Genomic DNA, 19,054 nt, shown 5'->3' on the forward strand with positions numbered 1-19,054 from the left:
CTTGCAGGATGCGCCTGGGGAAACTGCCTGCTGCTGGGCCTGTGCCTCAGGTGCACAAAAGCTCTTTGTCAAAAGCTGAAAGCACATCTGAGGTAGCGAGATCAATGAAATACACAAGTATTTCTACAGGGATATGTAAAAATACTTTACTTCGAAGGTTCTAAAGACTCGTAATAAGCCACCACAGGTGGGGAACGGAAAAGGAAAGGAACAGCTCAGATTTAAAATACAGCATTAGTATAGCCATTGCTACATCTACATCAGAATTCCTGCTGGGCAGAGGTGAGAAACAACTGTAAGAAGGAAAAAAAATAAAAAAAAATCCCCCCTGACCAGGCTCCCAAAGCCGGGGTGGGGTGGCTGTGGCACGGCCCCCCTTTGCAGAGCGGCAGCGTGGGGGCAAAGCTGCCGGTCTTGGGAAGGTGACGCCCGTGAAGTGATGCCTTCCTGCGGGGGGTGTGTGTGGGGAAATACCGCCCCCCGAACCGAGGCTCGGGGCAGCCTGGGTGCCCCCGAGCATCTCCCCGCGGAGCCTGGGCGGCGCAGGAGGCGACCGATCGGTCCGAGGAGCCGGCAGAGCCGCCTCCAGCGGCCAACGGGAGCCAGAAGACGATCGATCCCGTGCAAAGCCTCCCCGTGTGGCGATGCGGCGGTCCCAAACCGGTCAGCACTCCTGCTGCTGACCGAGCCCTGCCAGCGCGGAGCCGCACCGCCGCACCCGGCCGGCGGCCCAGGGCCGGCCAGGCAACGTGCCGGGCGACCGCCTTCCAGGCCAAGGTCTGGGCCCCGCATCGCCCCGGGGAACCGCCGGACCGGAGCCGGCTCCCGGCGCTTTGCCGCGGGCCGCAGCTGGACCCCGCCGGTCGACCCCCGGGTGGGCTGGAGGGCCGGGCCGGGCCGGGCCGGGCCGGGTCGGGTCGGCCGGGCCGGGTCCGCTTCCCCGGCGCGACCGGCGGCAGCTGCGGGCCTCGCGCCTGCCCGCCGACGGGCCCGCGCGCTCCCGTCCCCCCCCCCCCCCCCCGCAACGGCAAACGCGCGCTCCCGAGCGCGCCCCGTGACGCCTCCCCCCCCCCCACCTCACGGAGCGGCCCCGCCCACCGGCGCGCCGTCACCGACCGGCTTCCTCGCGCAATCCTTCCGCGCCCGGGCCTCTCGTTCCCGCACCGGCCGCCTTCCCCCGCCACCTCCTCCTCCTCCTCTCCCCGCCGGCCTGCCCCGCCGCCCTCCCCGCACGTTTTCGGCGGCCGCAAGCGCGCCCGCCCTCCCCCGCGCCGGTCGCCGGGCGCTGCCGGACCGGGGACTACTTTTTCCCCCCGCCCTCCCCCGGGCGTGCCCGGCGCAGGTGGCGGCGGCGGCGCCGTGGCCGGTCGCGCGGCGGCGATGGCGGCGGCGCCGAGGCTGCGCTAGCGCCAGCGCAGGGGGGAGGGGAGCCGGAGCGCGAGCGCGGCGTCCGGCGGGGGGCGGGGGCGGCTCGCTCCCGCGCGCGGAGGAGAGGAGAGGGGAGGGGGGGGGAGCGGTTGGCGGTGGGGGAGGGGCGGCGCTGACAGGGCTATGCCGAGCCGGGCCCTGCCCGCGCCAGGCGCCGCCTGAGCCCTAATCCCTGCCCGAGCAGCAACGGCCGCCGCCGCCGCCAGCAGCGATTGTGCCGAGCGAGCGGGCGAGCCAGCGGGCGGGCGGGCGAGCGAGCGGCAAGCCGCCGGGCCGGGGCCGCCATGGCCGAGCCCCCGGCCTCTTCCAACTCCGGCGGCGTGTCCCTGCCGCTCATTGAATCAGGTAAAACCGCCGGGGCGCGGGCGGCCGCGGGCCAGGGCGAGAGCCGCTGCCGGTGCCGCCGCCGCTCCCTGCCGCCATCTTCCTGCCCGTGATGATGAATTACAGTCACCCCGGGGGCTCCCCCCCCCCCCCCCCCGCCCCGGCCTCATCCCCCGTCTCTCCCCGTGTCTCTTGCAGAGCTCTACTTCCTCATAGCCCGGTTCCTGACCACCGGGCCCTGCAGGAGAGCGCTGAAGGTGAGTAGAGGGGCTCCGCACACTCACCTGGGCGCACAGGCTCAGACCCCTCGGCCGTGGCTGCCGCAAGGAGGATTGAAGGGGAGGTGTGAGCAGCCGGTCCCCCCGGTCCCCCTCCCTCTCCCCAGCCCTTCCGCGGCAGCGGCCGCGGCCGCTTGAGAAGCCGGAGGCTTGCTCATCCCTAACTCGGTATTTTTTTTTTTTCCCTTTTCTCTGCAGGTGCTGGTGCAGGAGCTGGAGCAGCACCAGGTCTGTGTGGGCTCTGATGAAATCATCTCTCTTGATGTAGTCAAAAGTTTCCTTTACTTTACAAGTCATTCAGGTTTCTTCCACTCTACTGTCTCAACTTTTTCCCCTCGACACACATTGTTTTGGATGTGATCTATCCCTCCTTCCCCTTTAACCGCTCACTTTTTTTTTTTCCCTCCGTTTAGTTGCTTCCTAAAAGGTTGGATTGGCAAGGAAATGAGCATTATAGAAGTTATGAAGAATTGGTGAGACTTTTTTTTTTTCCTCCATAAAAAAAACTCTCAATTAGGATGATAACTTTGATGTTAGACCCTTTACCTTTAAAAGTAGGCCCAAAGCTTTACCTTCCAGTTTCATTCCGGCTCTATTAAGACATTGGAGTTATTTTGGAAAGGGCCTTTAATTTCTTTACATTAGACTAACAAAAACACAAGTGGTGTTTTAAATTGAGGATATTGTTTACATAGCAGAGGCGGAGCTTGGCGTTGTGCATTGGTACATGCCACTGCCTACATACAGGGAAGAACCAATCTGAAGCAAGGTTTCATTTCAGAGTTTCGTGAGCAAGTTTGTTAAGCATGTTTTGATTTGACGATATTTATTTTCTGGTTGGCTTCCTTCATCAGTCCCCTTCAACAGATTAGGAAATGAAATCGCTGTTCAGAAATCAAGGGTTGGCAGTTCTGGTGCCTACGAGTGTGCTCTTTATCTCTGGCTACTCACTGGTCATAGCTTTGTTTCCAAATATTAGAAAGATAGGAGTGATCTCTCCAACAGCATGTACTTATGCCTTCTGTGGCAGATGTTGTTTGCTCTAAATGTTTTAACTTACATCTGTTTCAGAATGGAAAGCTCCCTTTCTCTTGGTGTTTTATTTTACTGCTTCTTAAATGGCAAAGTGTACTTGGCAATTGAATCTTGTGAAATGATGGCCTGGTGGTGCCTGCCCAGGGTGGTTTTATCCTGCTTTATTGTAGCTGATCTTGTTTTCTTTAATCAGATGTTTATTCCCCCCCCCCCCCCCCCCCAAAGATTCAGGCATTCCAGGTTAATTGACTGATTTCTCCCTTACGGGTCAGTTTGTGTATTGTTATAGTTAAATCTCCTTGTCCCTCTTGTGTATTTGCATAGAGAAGGAATGAAATCTTGTTTAAAACATTTTCTTAATTATTTAAGTGCTGCTTAAAATGATAAATGGGATTCCATTTCTTCTACTTGTCAGTGTGGTCAGGTGAGCAAATGAGGTTTTAAATTAATGCTTTAAGTCACTAAAAAGCCTAGTCTTGCTAAACAGGAATACTTTCAAGCTCTGACTTGAATTTAGCAAATGTCGACATTTAAAAAGGATTGTTGGGGGTTTTTTTTGTTGGTTGGTTGGTTTCTTTTTTTTTTTGACCCCAGTTCTTATGGCAAAAAGTGGTGGTGTTGGGAGATGTCATGTGTGGATTCTTCTGACTTCAGGGTTTTTTTAACTGTGTTTATTATGCATGTAAGGTTGTCAGATTAATTCTTTAATATGTGCTACTTCTGTCTCTTTTTCCTACACAATTTAAAAGAAATCTCTACAGAGGATAATAGTATTTCAGAATATACAGATTAATCTTTTGAAGGTTTTAGATTCTGCTTTTGAGGGACTTTGGGAACCTCTTGTTGTCCCACTGGTCTCACTTTGAATTTGCAGAGACCACAGACAAACGCAATCATGTGGTGCAATTATTTCTTCTCCTCTTTGTTCGTGATGGAATTGGAGCAAGACTTTAAAATAACTGCTCCTTCCAAAATGTGAGTAAAACTACTTAAAAAGGAAAGAACTGCAAGGTTTCGTATGCATGCTTCTATCGGGGATTGCATTTGGAATCAGGAATATACTTGCTGATGATGGCATGCAAACAAAATGGTTTATAATGCTTGACGTAACGTATGCTGAGCTTTCTGTCCTGAATGTCGTGGCTGGTACTGCTCTATACCAATTCAAGAGGCAAAATTTATAAAGAAATGATGAAAAAGTACATTTTTGCAATCTTTGGACTACCAAATATATTTCTCATAATCAACCTTAGGCATCTGATGAGCCAATTTGCTTGGATGTTATTTGGCTGTGTGGTAATGTTAACTATTTGACTGATATTACTGCCTCCCCCCCGCCCCCCAGGAATACAACCTATACCCTCGCAAGCTTTATACATTACTTGGATTTTTATTATTAAAACAAGTATTAAGTTGTGGCTTAAATCATATGCTCTCAATACTCAGTATGCATTCGGGCAACTTTTTGTTGAACAGATCTTACATGACAGCATGTGGTATTTTTATTCCCACTGTTCTGATGATGAGATCAGCCTTGTCAGGACTTCACTCGTGTACGTTCAGTCGGTAGGCTAAGGGAATAGCATCATAAGTGTGAGCTGGTTCTGCCTGCGTTCTGAGCTACGTGGGCAAGAGGCCACATACCTGTGTTGGTGTGGCCCTCTGCCTCTCCTGGGTGTATTGGCTGGGAATAGTCTGGCTGCTGAAGTAGCAGTGTGGCTTCTGGGTCTAACTGGTTTTACGTGGCCAGATCAGAGAGTGGAGTAGGCATGGGGCTGTTTGTGCCTGCTGATTCAGACTTCCCCAATAGTTGAAATTTATGATTCTTATGGTCTGGTTTGCTCGAGTCTGTGTAAACTCTACTTTGCATCTTTAACTTCTACATTATTGTCATTGACTTTTATAGTTAGATAAGGATTTTTTTCACTGAACTGCCAGAAGGAAGAGAGGGAAAAAAATAATCAAAAACCACACACATCTGTTCTTGACTGAGACATCTGACTGTGTGTGTGGGTGTACTTTTTTAGACTGTTAGGTGTAGATAGTATGGGATCCTTCGTGAATGGACAGATGACTGTTTCGATCCTTTTGGTTTAGGGAAGAAGGGCAGTCTTATGCTGTGTAGTACTGGTTCTTCAAAGAAACTATTTCCAGAGAGATTATACTCAGACCTACTAGCTTGCAGTTTACTGAATAAGTGCTGTGCAACTGAAGTACTAGTTGCATAAATTTTTGTGCTTGATTACGAAAAAATTCTCCCTGATCTTGAGTTATGAAAGTTTGAATTTTATTTAAGAAAAATAATTGGGTGAATTGGGCAAAGACACTCATTGTAGGGTGCGGCACAAACGGGTGCCACACGTGTAGATATTGCAGGCTTTCAGTAGTAAAATACCGATGGGCAGTAAGTAGTTTTACTGCAGTCATTTTTACTACAGCTCTCCCGTTCTTGGAGACTACTCACTGAATTTATGAGATCAGAGCTTAACAGAACTGATTTTGTTTTTTAAGTTGAACTTAAAAAATATTTAAACAATGTTTAAATGTGGATACTGATGCTTTTAGATTCATCTGTTCTGGATGTACCGTATATATTTTTAAACCTTAAATTTCTGTCAGGTGCTGTCCAACAAACATGTGGCTCCAGACCATTTGTTACAAATTTGCAAGCGTATTGGTCCTATACTGGATAAGGAGATACCACCCAGCATTTCGAGAGTGAATTCCTTACTTGGTGCAGGGAGACAGTCATTGTTACGTACAGCAAAAGGTATGGTTTGTTCATTATTTGAAATGACTATGATACATTTTCATAAGTGTATGGTGAAGACTTTTGGAATACTTAAAAGTGGTGAGCTTTCACCAAAATTGGCCCCCGCTTCTTCTGTACTGTGTTTAATGAGCCAAAACACTAGCAATCTGTGTATTAATGGTATACATGTATATTGGTTGTTGTGAAGGGAAGGTTTTTAAGTTGCATCACAAGAATTATTGTTACTCTGAGTGCTGAGGCTGCTGAACATGGCCAGTTTTCGGTGTTAATGCAGTATAATGAATCATCAGGACACAGATGCTACTTCTCTAACATCTCCTGACACTCCCAGTAGTATATTCGCCCGTGTTGGTTTTGAATGCGATAGCTGTTGTACTCTGTTCAGTGCAAATGTGAGACAGTAACACCGGTTTTCTCAAAGTTTTCTTGGTTAATGCAAATGGCATCAAAATTGGTACTTGTGAATTCTCTACGTATGCAGGAAGAAAGTCCTTGCCCGTACCTTAAAGGCAATGGTTGGCAATTCATAATAAGCACATAGTTTATATGATAGAGTAGTTTTTAGCTTTAGACTTATCTCTTTGAATGTTTCTGGGAGGGGGGTGTTTATGTGTTTGTGTGAAGTTCTGTTGGGTAGCTAGATGCTATGAAGTGGGACTGGTTTATGGGATACTATTGTGTTTTCAGTTATCTGTCCTAACTGCTTTAAAGGATGCGCGCTGAATGACAGTGACTGTTCTGTCCTCAAAATCAGGATTGCAATTACTTCAGCATGAGTGTGTCATAATAACTGCCTATGTGGGATTTTTTTTTAAGAATTGCAGAATTGTCAGGTTGGAAGGGACCTCTTGAGATCATCTAGTTAAATAATTTCATACTAATAAATATTCAATAAATATTTATAATTTATGAATAAGTATTCATGAAATGTTAAAAATCTTAACTTTTACACTGTCAACTAGTAGGAAAATTCAGTTGAAAAGTTACTTTTGTGTTATATGAACTGCAGGGGCATCACCATTTAGGAGTAATTTCAAAGCTTGGTGGTTGGTTGTGTTGCGTTTTTTTCGTCCTTCTGTTACTATATTAGATAGATTTTTCTCTCCTCTGATGCTACACCGTTCATGAAAAGTTTTGGGGCATTTGGTGTTTCTAGTTTTTTAGTTTCAGTTCGGTGTTTGAGACCACCTATAGGTACGTTCTTTACCATGTTTTGGAACTGCAGTTCTCTTGGCATTTTTAATATGTACTTATGATGAACTTCAACCAATTGGTTTTAAAGATTGCAGGAGCACTGTTTGGAAGGGCTCTGCATTTGCTGCTCTTCATAGAGGAAGACCTCCTGAAATTCCTGTGAACTATGGCACACCCCCAAATCTTGGTAAGCGCTTTTCAACACTCATCCCTGCTGCTGTGAGCGTATGATGTGTATCTTGATTCTGGCCTTGCTACAATGCTGATAATTGCACCTCAGAACTGGATCTGGAGGCTTATGTGAAGAAATTCATATGACTTCACTGGAGTTAGGTATTGGGTACAAAGGTCTGCCTGCAGTGTGAGTGAGACAATAGCCTCTAGATGACATCTTTTTCTTTTATAAAGCCACTGTATTAGTTAGATAAACCTACAGAAAATATAAATCATTCTCCTTTGGATAGAAGGACTCTTGTATGATTTAAGGTATAGAAAGCCATGGGAAGATAAAGATAACATTTAGCACTTCTTATTTAGAGACTGAAGTTTTTATTAGAGCAAGTTTAATATACTGTCTTGGTTTTATACGTAGGAAAAAATAGCAAATACAAAAAAAGTGACTTTATGCAATCTGAAAGTCGCTTCTGTTAAGTCCTTAAGTAGTATATTAATGGAAGTTAAATCCTGGTTTAGAATAAACACGTTTTAAACATCAATATGTTCATTCTTTGATTTCTTTGTGTTCTAGTGGAAGTACATCGAGCAAAACAATTAACTGGATATGCAAAGTTCAGTACTTCATTTCCAGGAAGTATGTATCAGCATATCAAGATGCACAGACGGATTCTTGGCCATCTTTCTTCTGTATATTGTGTTGCATTCGATAGGACTGGACATAGAATATTTACTGTGAGTTGATGAAATGGATCTGAATCTGAATATAGTCCTAGATGGATGCAAGGAAAAGAACTTTGAAATGCATGTTATGCTAAAACTTCTGGAGGTGGTATCGGTAGTGTTAAAATGTAGCTGATTAGCTCCATCGCTGTGCTTAAGTAAAACAATTTGATGTAACTAAAGGTCGGAAGCATGTAAGAAATTGTTGTACTTAATATCTGGTCAGGTGTTGACATAGATGTAGGAGCTTTATTTCTTTCAGTCTAAGTAGTATACGTAGTTTTAAATTGAAGTGTAATTTACCAAGCTGTGGAAAAACATAGTTAGGTTCTTTAAAGGAAACCTAGAACTCTTATTCTGAATGTCTTTGAAAATCCTTGCTGAGCGTAATAAACATTTCTTTCTAGGGCTCAGATGACTGTTTGGTAAAGATTTGGTCAACTCATAACGGCAGGTTATTTGCCACATTACGAGGACATTCAGCGGAGATTTCCGATATGGCTGTCAATTATGAAAACACTATGATTGCAGCTGGAAGCTGTGATAAAATGATCAGAGTGTGGTGTCTGAGAACTTGTGCACCAGTTGCAGTCCTCCATGGACATACAGGGTCAATTACCTCATTACAGGTATGGTTTTTTTTAAGTGTTTCTACATATTGAAGCACAAATAATGTACATGGATTGTAAGAAGCAGCCAGTCCATGTGAAACTCAGAGATAAGTTTCACTTGACAGCATGGTATGGAAAGTTTGAAGGTATTTTAATCAAATAGAAAACAAGAAGTAATTTGGGCAAAAAAAAAAAAGATGCTCTTTCACCTAATTTGAAAAGTTAAGAGTCTGCTTTAGTAGTAGGATTTAGATTGTTGGGACACCCTAAGATTAGCTGGCTATCATATTGGTAAGAAATAACCCGTTTCCTTGGTTTCTTATTGAAGTTGAGAAACATAGTTACATGAATGCTCTACACCTTTAGAGCCTTCTATCTTTGTGTTAAAACTTCTTGAAAAGGAAGATTAATACCTCATTTTCAGTTTGTGGTGAAAAGTACTTTGTGGTTGCTGTTACTAGGTTACTTGTGAAGTGTACATCTTACTGCTTCATGTCCAAGTGCAAGGAACTGATGTTCCGCTTGCTACGAAGGCTGGCACGTGAACAGCAAATAACTTTCACTGTGCCTATCACTGTGGTTTTCACATGACTGAAATTATGTGTGACTGCCTGTGGGAATATTGAAATCTGAACATTTAAACACCGATGTCAAAAACTAGTCAAAACCACAGGACAAACCTGCTATTAAAAAAAAAAAAAAAAAAAGGGGGGGAAAAAAATAAAGTTCCTTACCTCCCTGAGATTCCTGAATATTTAACTGAAGATAATGACAGGAATCCTTCTTCACTTAAAAAAGATCACTACCTGTAATATTTGAGCTGTTGGAACCAAAGAGAATTTCTGGGAAATATCGTGTCCTCCTATTGGTGATATGCTGGTTTATGTGGGTGAGTGTTCTGATCCAGTATGTGGATTCTTACAACTTCTGTGATATGGTTATCTGTCTTAATCTCAAAAATATGAGTTACTTCAAAAGTGCAAAGATGTTCAGTGTAATATGTTGTGTATTTAAATTGAAGGCATTGTGATAACTTTGTGCTATTGGTAGTCCTTTGGATTCAGTCTTCTTGTGGCCTTTTTAATTGCTTATTTAACAGATAAACTAGTAGTTCATTATCCAGATTTGCTGTGTTTTCCAATGAGACAAACAGGCTTATGTTGAGGGGTGAAGAGTGGCTACCTGCCAGCTTGTGAAGTTCAGTACAAAAAATAATTTTGCCGTTTTCTCAGAAGTGCTGCCTCTGAGAGTAATCTTCATATTTGCAGAATTTCTGTGGCATTCATTGCTCGTGATGTTTCTTTTATTGTAGTATGGTGGATTTTTTTTGTTTAAGCATTCTTAATACTATAATTGCAATACATACAATTTATATGGCTGTTTCCAATGGTGGTAGTAGTAATTAATGAACAATTCAATCAACTTGTGTAACTTGTGTTCTGTAATGTGTTCTGAAGGGTAGCTCTGTGCATAGCAGTAAATCCATATCTTAAAGAAGTATGTGTGAGGACTTCCTATAAATTCGTATGTGTTGCTGGGTTACACATACTCAGATTATCTGATAACTGATGCTCTGCTTAATGATAGAATTTAAAAAGTAAGCCTGTCTAGTGAAACATCCTTTTTTTTTTTTTCAGTCTGCTCTGCTCATTACTTCATTCAGTGAAAAAAATTTTTTGTCAATGATTGTGGTTAGTTAAGACTTGAAAAACAAAGTAGTGAATAAATTGGTGTTATATAATGCAATAATTGAAACATAAACCACAAACTTATTTTAAAGTACAGGAGACATTATTTTGTAAACATTAAAAATGACAGTTATCGACAACTGCTTTACCAGTTTTAGTTGAAAAATCCAAAGTAAATCAAGGTTTTACATTAGTGTTCTTAGAAGTTTGTAAACAGTTTCTAAATATCTCTTTTTGTACGTGTCTGATTTTACTTTATTCTCTTTAGTTTAGTCCAATGGTGAAAGGCTCCATGCGATACATGGTCTCTACTGGTGCAGATGGAACTGTTTGCTTTTGGCAATGGGATACAGATTCCATGAAATTCAAGTATGTAAATGGGTTGCTGATTAACTCTATGCCATACCATGCTTGATTAAAATAAGTCGAGTACTTTTAACTAACTAAAAAGATTTGATTTTTTGTGATAATAAAAATGTTGTGGAAATAATCTGTTACATAATTATTTTAAAGCACCATCACTAACTATATCCTTTACAAACTTATGTTATTCCGTTGTCATGGGAGATTAGTTGGGAAATATATTAACTTCTTACTACACTAAAATTACAAATGTAGGACAACTAGAATTGCTGCAAATGTGAATATGGTGGAACAGTATAATAAAACTTTTTATTTATGTTGAGTTTTCAACAGTCCTGTAGTTTTGGGATGTCTCTTACAGAACTTGCATGCAGAGTATGTTCAGGATAGTTTTTAAATGTTCTATACGTGATTACTGTTTATTTAAACAAAAAAAAATTATTACTGGAAAGAAGAGATCTGAGATGAGCAGTCTGTATCTAGGATTGTGTCATATAATGGTAGTTGGTATAAAATGATCCATTTTACATTAGAGCAGCTATTTAAAAAAAACCCCACACAGTACTTCAGAAAGTGGAAGATTATTTTGGTTTTTAGTTCACACTTGTGATTTTAAGGTAGTAGAATTGCAGCAAAAACTTTCAAAGGCATAGTTTCATCTGAAGAATCTTTTAGGGCTGTAAGTTATAGAAGAGTGTTTAAACTGGATCATTAATTGTTCTCCTTCTAAAACTAGTTTAGAAGACTGTATGAGATCTAAACATCATTTAAAGTAGTTTAAGCATGGACTTAAATTGGTTTAAGCATTGGTAGGTCTCAGGAGCATTCTTGGGATTTGAATCTCTGTACTGTGTATCAAACAAACATGAGAAATATACTGAAGGTCTCAACATTTCCTTTGATAAACAGAAAAGCAGTACAATAATGAGTAGAAACCTACAATGCTTGTAAGTGGCACAGTTTGCTGGATTTCTCCTTGGTGTAGTTCTTAGTAGCTACTTGCTGTGAGATTATCGCATGTCAGCTGGAAGAGTGTGTACATGACTTGCAGAACAGGAAACCAGTCTTTTAAATCACCGTGTGCAAAACTTCTATTTACTTATGTAAAATTTTATGATTTTGCACAGCATTCTGCAGTAATGGTATTTGGCGGGCCTTACTTCACGTACCGTTGGTGGTTTGTAATGTGAGGGCAAGAGTTCAGTATTTTGTGAATATGTTATGGAGGGGGTAAATTGTACTTAGTGAAGGATAAGGAAGAATAAACATTCTTTGGCATGTCATGTTATCCTTGCTAGGTAATAGCATCTTGCAGAAAAAGCCATAAGCTCTGTGGGCTTCAAATATCATTTGCATATGTGTGTAATTTTGAAAAGTAAACCTTATTGCTCATCCTCCTGCACAAGATTTACAGATGTTACTGTATGTATTTAAGAAGTACCTGTTATGTAGATGTTTGAAGAAACATACCTTCATGTTTTGAAATGTTGATAAAAGCCAAGTTTTGTGTGGCATGTCCTATTTCAAGCATCTTTTCTTTTTAAGCAATCGGCCAGTGAAATTCACAGAGAAACCTAGACCAGGGGTTCAGATGCTTTGTTCTTCATTCAGTGTAGGTAAGTCATGTACAGATTGAGTTTAGCATTGTGCTATCTCTTCTTTCCTCGTAAGTAGTTATTATAATACTCTGGTTGTAACAGCTTTAAAATATACAAAACCAGCAGCTGTGTAGTAAGTAATTGTATGTTAGCCTATGACATGACATAATTAAATAATGTGACTTGCCTTAGCTAACAGTGAAAGGCAGTTGAACTAAGTGATACTATTTTCCATAAGTAAAAGTCACCTGATGCTTCTTTTTATCCATCTTTACTGGATTTTTATTTTTGTTTAATCCCTTAGTATAATGTCAGGGATTTGCAAAATTAGTTCTCCAAGATACCACAGTCAACAGCAGTGGAAGTGGTCACTGCCAGTAGTAGGAGGTCCTGATTCTGTGTCAGTTGTATGCAGGGATAGTCATAAAGATCCCTTCTTTCTTAAGAATCCACCAATGTATCTATAAATGTGCTTCACTCCTGGCTTGTAATCTTCTTTCATTCCAATCATGTGGGTGACTTGTGGGAAGGCTTACTGGTACCAGACAGCATGAACATTAGAAGAAACTTGAGAATTTCAGAAATAAAATACAAATCAAAGTGTAGCTTGTTAATGTTGTCAGGATATAGCCCTCGATTGGGTTTGGGTTTGGGGTTTTTTGAGGCTTTGTTTGTTCGGGATATTTTTGACAGCACTTACAGGTGCCCAGAGTCAGATCTTACTATTGCTACCACCACAGCTAAATACTGTTGTACTTATACTGGTTTACTTATGCTTCTACCCAGTTTTGAAGCAATTCGCATGCCACAAATGAGACATACGCTACAGTGAAAGTGTCATCTAGATAATTCTGATGATGACTAGCCATATTGCCCATAGTTGAAGGCTTCTGTGTGCAATCAGTAGTGTTAGATGTTCCAGCATTCCCCTAGTTATATGTTTTAAAACCTTTGTAATACTGAGTAAGACTATTTATTTTCACTATGGCTGAGAGAGCTTGCTGGGACAAGATGGTTATTTCCTTCCACATCTGTATGTCAGTGGAAGAGCATTAAAAATGACAGTCCTCAGGTTTTTTTTTTTGTGTTTTTTTTTTTATTTAAACAAGACATCTGAGAAATATTGGTGATCTGTTTTAATTTCTTAATATATTAGCTTAATTATTGCTTGATTTTTACAGGTGGTATGTTTTTAGCAACTGGCAGCACTGACCATGTCATCAGGATGTATTTTTTTGGCTCTGAAACACCTGAGAAAATAGCTGAATTGGAAAGTCATGCTGTAAGTAAGATTGTTAAATCTAATAATTAGTCACTTCAAGCAGTATTGAAGTTGCTAGTTAATGTTGTTAGTGGGTGTCATGGTTTAACCCCAGCCAGCAATTAAGCACCACACAGCCTCTCAGTCACTCCCCATTCAGTGAGATGGGGGAGAGAATCAGCAGAGTAAAAATGAGAAAACTTCTGAGTTGAGATAAAGACAGTTTAACAGGTAAACCAAAAGCTGTGCACGCAAGCAAAGCAAGGAATTCATTCACTACTTCCCATTGGCAGGCACGTGTTCAGCTATCTGCAGGAAAGCAGGGCTCCATCACATGTAACGGTTACTTGGGGAGACAAAACACCATCACTCTGAAAGTCACCCACCTTCCTTCTTCCTCTCCCAGCCTTATATGCTGAGTGTGACATCATATGGTCTGGAATATCCCTTGGGTCAGTTGGGGTCAGCTGTCCCAGCTGTGTCCCCTCCCAACTTTTTGGGCCCCCCCAGCCTGCTTGTTGGTGGGATGGTGTGAGGAGCAGAAAAGGCCTTGACTCTGTGTAAGCACTGCTCGGTGAAAGCATCCCTGTATTATCAACACTGTTTTCAGCACAAATCCAAAACATAGCCCCATGCTAGCTACTGTGAAGAAAATTAACTCTACCCCAGCCAAAACCAGCACAGTGGGTTTGTAGCAATGTTCTTTTATTGAATATTTTTAGAACTTAGGCAGAATTTCAGCCAGTCATCTCCATGTGACTTGACCATTTTAAAGGCTGGAATGTTTCAAGATGATATGTAGAATTTTATCTTTTCAAGTGGATGTCATAGATTTCTCTAATTTTAAAACATGTAGTTTGCTCAGTTGCTTCCCTCTGATGCAAGTGTGCTTAGCCACCCACATACTTTATGCTGTATACAGAAAGTAGATAGGCTGAGAATGTGGATTGTGTTACTCAAGTTGTTTAGCATTTGACACCTTCTGTGTTAAATCTTTAAGTGGGGTTTAGTTTCCAGAATTTTACTTCTGTTCATCTTGACCTTTATTCATGTCTTCAGTGGCTGTGCAAGCTACTTTATACTTCCTTAGTAATAAGCTTGCTGGTTTAGCATTGTTTCCCCATGTGCTTTATGTAACAGTGCTGTCTGTCTTTACTTGCTTTCTTGATATAACTGATGCCTGTTAGGAAAAGAACTTCATAGATAAAATAATCTCATTTTGATGCACAAAGAATCTGTATTTTTGCTGTAGAGAATTTAGATTTAGTTGAACCCTCAAAGCTCTTTCAAGAGTAGCTCTTAAAATACTTATCTCCATTATGTTTTAACATGTTTTCTCTAATACTGAATCTGACTTTAACCATTTATGTTATAGTGAAGGCTTGATCAATATGTATTTTGTATGTAGAGAGGACTTTCAGCTCTGAAGATAAACTGATCTGAGTGTGCTATCTACTTTTCCTGTAGTTTTTATTGTGATTAAAAATTAATAACTAATTGTATATTTCTTTAACGAATGTGTAAGTAGGAGTGGGAACAACAGATTCCTCTTGATTGTAGTTGGCTTAGGAAATTGGAAATATATATGCAAATATGAGTTAATTGGCTGCCAAGTTATTAATGGACAGTTATTTCATCTGTCAATCCTTCATATTTAATTGGGACATTTTTTTTAAAAACATAGTTTTTAAATGCATTAATGGTTAGTGAATTCTGGTAAGTATTTGTTGGACTTGGTTCACCTTGCGGTTAAAAATGTTGGAAATTATACAATATGCAGTTTTTTCATCATTTCAGTTTTTACTAAGCTCAGATTTGTCAAAACCATATTTCCTGTTTAAAAATATAATTTCTAATAAACTGTACTTTTTCTTACAGGACAAAGTTGACAGCATTCAGTTTTCTAACAGTGGTGATAGGTATGTTGAAAGATGCTCAAATGTGAAAAAACAATACATTATTTTGGAATTAAGAATGTATTATGGTTCTCACCTGGAGGTTTCCAGTAAGAAAACTAATCCAGGAGAGCATTAGTTAAGTTTCAGCTGTCTCAGCTTTCAATTAATCTTTGTTAGACAATGTCTTTAGAGTAGCTGGGTTTTTATTTACCTGGAGGAAGTGTTACCACTTTTAACATACCCTATGTATTCATGGCTTCATAAGTGTCCTCTTCCCCCTCCTTTCCTTTTGGTTTCAGGAATTATTGGATTAAAATAGGAAATAGGGAAATGCAATGAAAAGGGTCTAATATAAGTTTTAATAATTTTCTTTTTTTTCTAGCCTACTATTATTTTTGTAAGGAAACGGAGTTAACAGACTTTGACAGCTGATTGGGGGGTGGGTGGGCATTGTGTAAATTCCATTTGTAAAACTTCATGCATGCTTCCAGTACAGAATGGAGTCAAAATTGATGCCTGATTGGCCTGTCACTAAAGAAGATGTGGATTTCAGCCTTCAGGGTAGACTTACATCTGCAGCCATAAGTTGCAGCTTTATTTTTATTGGTTTTTTTCTCTTCTTGAAAGCCAGATAACTGTAACCAAGAATGATAATAATCTACATTCAGTTTGGAAGTTGTACTTGTTTTCCTTTTAAATGTGTTTTTCTGCAATTATATTTGTCTTTGGGGCCATCATGTTGCACTGGTCTGTCCATGTTGCCTGCATGGATTATTTTTCAAGGCAGTACCAAAAAAAAAAAAACCACCAAGACAAAACCTCTGCTCTTTTGCTTGGTGACACTTTCTGTAGAAGACATTTAAGATTTATAATTACTACTAAAATTAATCACAGCAAATTAGAGCACAGTCATGATATACCTAGCACGCAAACTTTTTCTGGGGGGAGGGGTATGGCAACTGTCTTTCTCAGTGTTGTGATTCTTGGACTAGGGAGACCATCTTTGGATGTCTTGCAATGTTTCAGTTCCTCTCTTCAGGAATATCCATTCTGCTGCATTGATAATTCAGCAGTTCATGAAATGGAAGCCTGAACTGCTGTGGTTTACACCTTGGTATCTTAAAGTAAACCACTGATGGTCTTCACTTTTATGCACAGCTGTGGGTGGGAACATCTCAGGTTTTGCTGTGCTGATCTGTTCTTGCCTCTACTTCAGTATTTGATACTCTGCAATTTCAGAATGGTTTACTTAAAATACTTCATTAAAGTATTGTAATTGAGAAGGAGTCGAGGATGAAGTTGTGAATTGAGTTTAACTTTGGAACTTGCTTCTCTGTTCTACGTGTTTTGACAACTTTATTCAGTTTTTCGGTTCAGAAAAACTCTCTTTCCTGGGCTTCTGGAAAGAAAGTTAATGGACAGGTAACTGTAAAGAATTCTCTTGCACGCAAATTGAAGATTTCACTTTTACCAGTCTTTCATTGCAATATTTTAAATTGCAGTGGTGTGTAACTCTGAACATACTTTACAGCAAGTTCTTCTGAGGATGAATTCATTATCTTTTAAAACTTCTTCAAGGTTCATAAGTGGCAGTAGAGATGGAACAGCTCGAATCTGGCATTTTGAGCAAGCAGAATGGAGGAGTATTTTGCTGGATATGTCCGATCGATTACCAGGGTAGGTGAAGTCTTGTCTTTTTTTTTTTTTTTTTTATCTGTTGTGTAAAGTCAAAAAGTTTTGAATAATTCCTCAAGCACACTTACAGTCAAAGTAGAGCAAGCCTTAGCAATGTTATGATCAAGTGGTGTGGTCTTTGGGGACATAAAATGAGTGTTCTGGTGATGTAATAACTTGCTAGATTTTAGTCTGTGCTTGAATAAATGCATGAGTATTTATATAGCTTTACAATGTACACTGTGCCAAATTAATTACATTTCCTTGTTAAGGAAAAATGTTAACAGAAAGTACAATAGATCTTCTCTATCAGGATTTCAGTCAAGACACCTGACATGTCACAGGAGAAACATTTTTAGATTAACAAAAATAAGGTAGATGATGACCTCTTTCCAGGAGAGGTCATGACAGGTAATAGGTGGCTTTCATCAAGAACTGATCTTGCTGACTATTTTCATTGATTCTTTTGTATTATTAAAAAGTGTATTAATGAAATATGCTGGTGGCACACAGTTGGAATAGTGTCATTACTAATGATGATCACGATACTACATGGCATTGCATAAACCTGAAGAGTGGATGATTTACAGTAGTACAGAATGCTCAGTCAACTTTTGTAGACATAAGCAGAAATTAATTTGTAGGTGATTAAATGGGGGGGGGGGGGAACAAACACAAACCCCAAAGCTTGGGTATACTAGTTGATTGGAGGGTGATTGCAAGTTCTTCTTGTGATGCAGCCATAAAAAAAAAAAAGTGGTTTTACTAAGGTGAATGTATTAATATTTGAGATTTGACCATTGCATCTTTCTTGGTTAATATATACACCTGTAGTTGTGTATAATTGAGAGAGAGCCTTTGTAAGAAAGGGTACTAGTTGACATGGAATATAGATAATACTGTGTGAAAGTATGTTTCAAAGAAAGCTTGTACATTCAGTTGACTAAGATGCTGAGAGGGGGTGTTACAGTATCCTATAAATGTATTTTGGGGAGAGTAAATGAGGAAATTGATTAAGGTTAATACAAAATACTATCTTTAATGTATTTATGTTGGGAATCGGAAAAAAAATGCTTAGTTAACATAGAGGTTAGCTTCTGAAACAGAGTTAGTTGGAAAGCTCTTGACTGTAAAAAGTCCAAATTTTTAAAGGAATTATGTTAGGACTCTTAATTGTAGAAGAGACAAGGCTCCATGAAAAAGGAAAGCCTTTTTGCCTTGCATCTCAAATGGGAAAGAGGTTGTCATGTCCGATGAAATAAGTATGCTAGAAATCCATATTTGCTTTATAGTTGATTTCTCCAAAAAGAGTGAAGTTTATGGACAAAAGTTTTGAAACAAATTTAATTCTTAACTTCCCTCCGCTTGTCTGATTATTAACATCGGAAAACAGGTTATTTTTCTGTATTTTGAGATTGAAATGGGCTAATGAAAAATTTCTCATGCCTGATCAACTCTTTAAAATAGTGACACATGTTCAGAAGAAGACAAATTTATGAAGCCTAAAGTAACCATGATAGCTTGGAACCAAAATGATAACTATGTTGTTACGGCTGTGAATAATCATCTTCTCAAAGTTTGGAATTCCTGTACAGGGCAACTGCTTCATGACTTGGTGGTATGTAATTTTACTTGCCTTTTTGAAGTAGATGGTATTCCTAGAATTGCAGTGACGTGTGCATGCTGAGTTCATAATTCAATCTGATTTGTCTTGAAAGCATTATATGAATGATAAAGCAAGTGTAGCACTTCTTCGATTTTTTTCTTTTTTTTTTTTTTTAACCAAAACTAGCTGCTCCTCCTGCATTTGAACAATCCTCTTCCTAGCTGCTGTGTTGAACTTGCCTGTCCTGTGGAATAAGTAAAAGCTTTTGTGCAGTAACATATTTGCCTATTGAATAGTTCACTGTCCTTTGGCAAAACCTCCATATTTCTAGAGTTCTTGCTTGAATCTAGAAAATTATTAAATTTAGAATGATAAAGCCTTTCTGGCTGCATGGGGGTTTACCCTACTTATGTGCCATAGGTAGCA

General features: G+C 40.5%; 1 protein-coding gene across 4 annotated transcripts in view; it reads left to right on the forward strand.

Moving 5' to 3' along the window:
- Positions 1 to 1,334: 1,334 nt before the first annotated feature.
- The window catches only part of BRWD1 (bromodomain and WD repeat domain containing 1), a 66,665-nt gene continuing 48,945 nt past the window's right edge, over positions 1,335 to 19,054 (forward strand). The window contains exons 1-14 of one of the 4 annotated variants that reach the window (XM_075033683.1): positions 1,467 to 1,773; positions 1,951 to 2,009; positions 2,229 to 2,258; positions 2,444 to 2,503; positions 5,685 to 5,835; positions 7,121 to 7,219; positions 7,781 to 7,941; positions 8,337 to 8,558; positions 10,497 to 10,597; positions 12,137 to 12,207; positions 13,371 to 13,471; positions 15,329 to 15,369; positions 16,927 to 17,025; positions 18,490 to 18,640. In XM_075033683.1, the coding sequence (XP_074889784.1) occupies positions 1,713 to 1,773; positions 1,951 to 2,009; positions 2,229 to 2,258; positions 2,444 to 2,503; positions 5,685 to 5,835; positions 7,121 to 7,219; positions 7,781 to 7,941; positions 8,337 to 8,558; positions 10,497 to 10,597; positions 12,137 to 12,207; positions 13,371 to 13,471; positions 15,329 to 15,369; positions 16,927 to 17,025; positions 18,490 to 18,640 (1,407 nt within the window). In that variant the 5' untranslated portion in view covers positions 1,467 to 1,712. Of the gene's footprint in view, positions 1,774 to 1,950; positions 2,010 to 2,228; positions 2,259 to 2,443; positions 2,504 to 5,684; positions 5,836 to 7,120; positions 7,220 to 7,780; positions 7,942 to 8,336; positions 8,559 to 10,496; positions 10,598 to 12,136; positions 12,208 to 13,370; positions 13,472 to 15,328; positions 15,370 to 16,850; positions 17,026 to 18,489; positions 18,641 to 19,054 lie in introns of those variants that run through there. The other 3 variants (XM_075033687.1, XM_075033684.1, XM_075033685.1) reach the window with 3 other exon arrangements.

Source organism: Buteo buteo, chromosome 8 (assembly GCF_964188355.1).
Source record: "Buteo buteo chromosome 8, bButBut1.hap1.1, whole genome shotgun sequence".
NCBI classification, from domain to species: domain Eukaryota; kingdom Metazoa; phylum Chordata; class Aves; order Accipitriformes; family Accipitridae; genus Buteo; species Buteo buteo.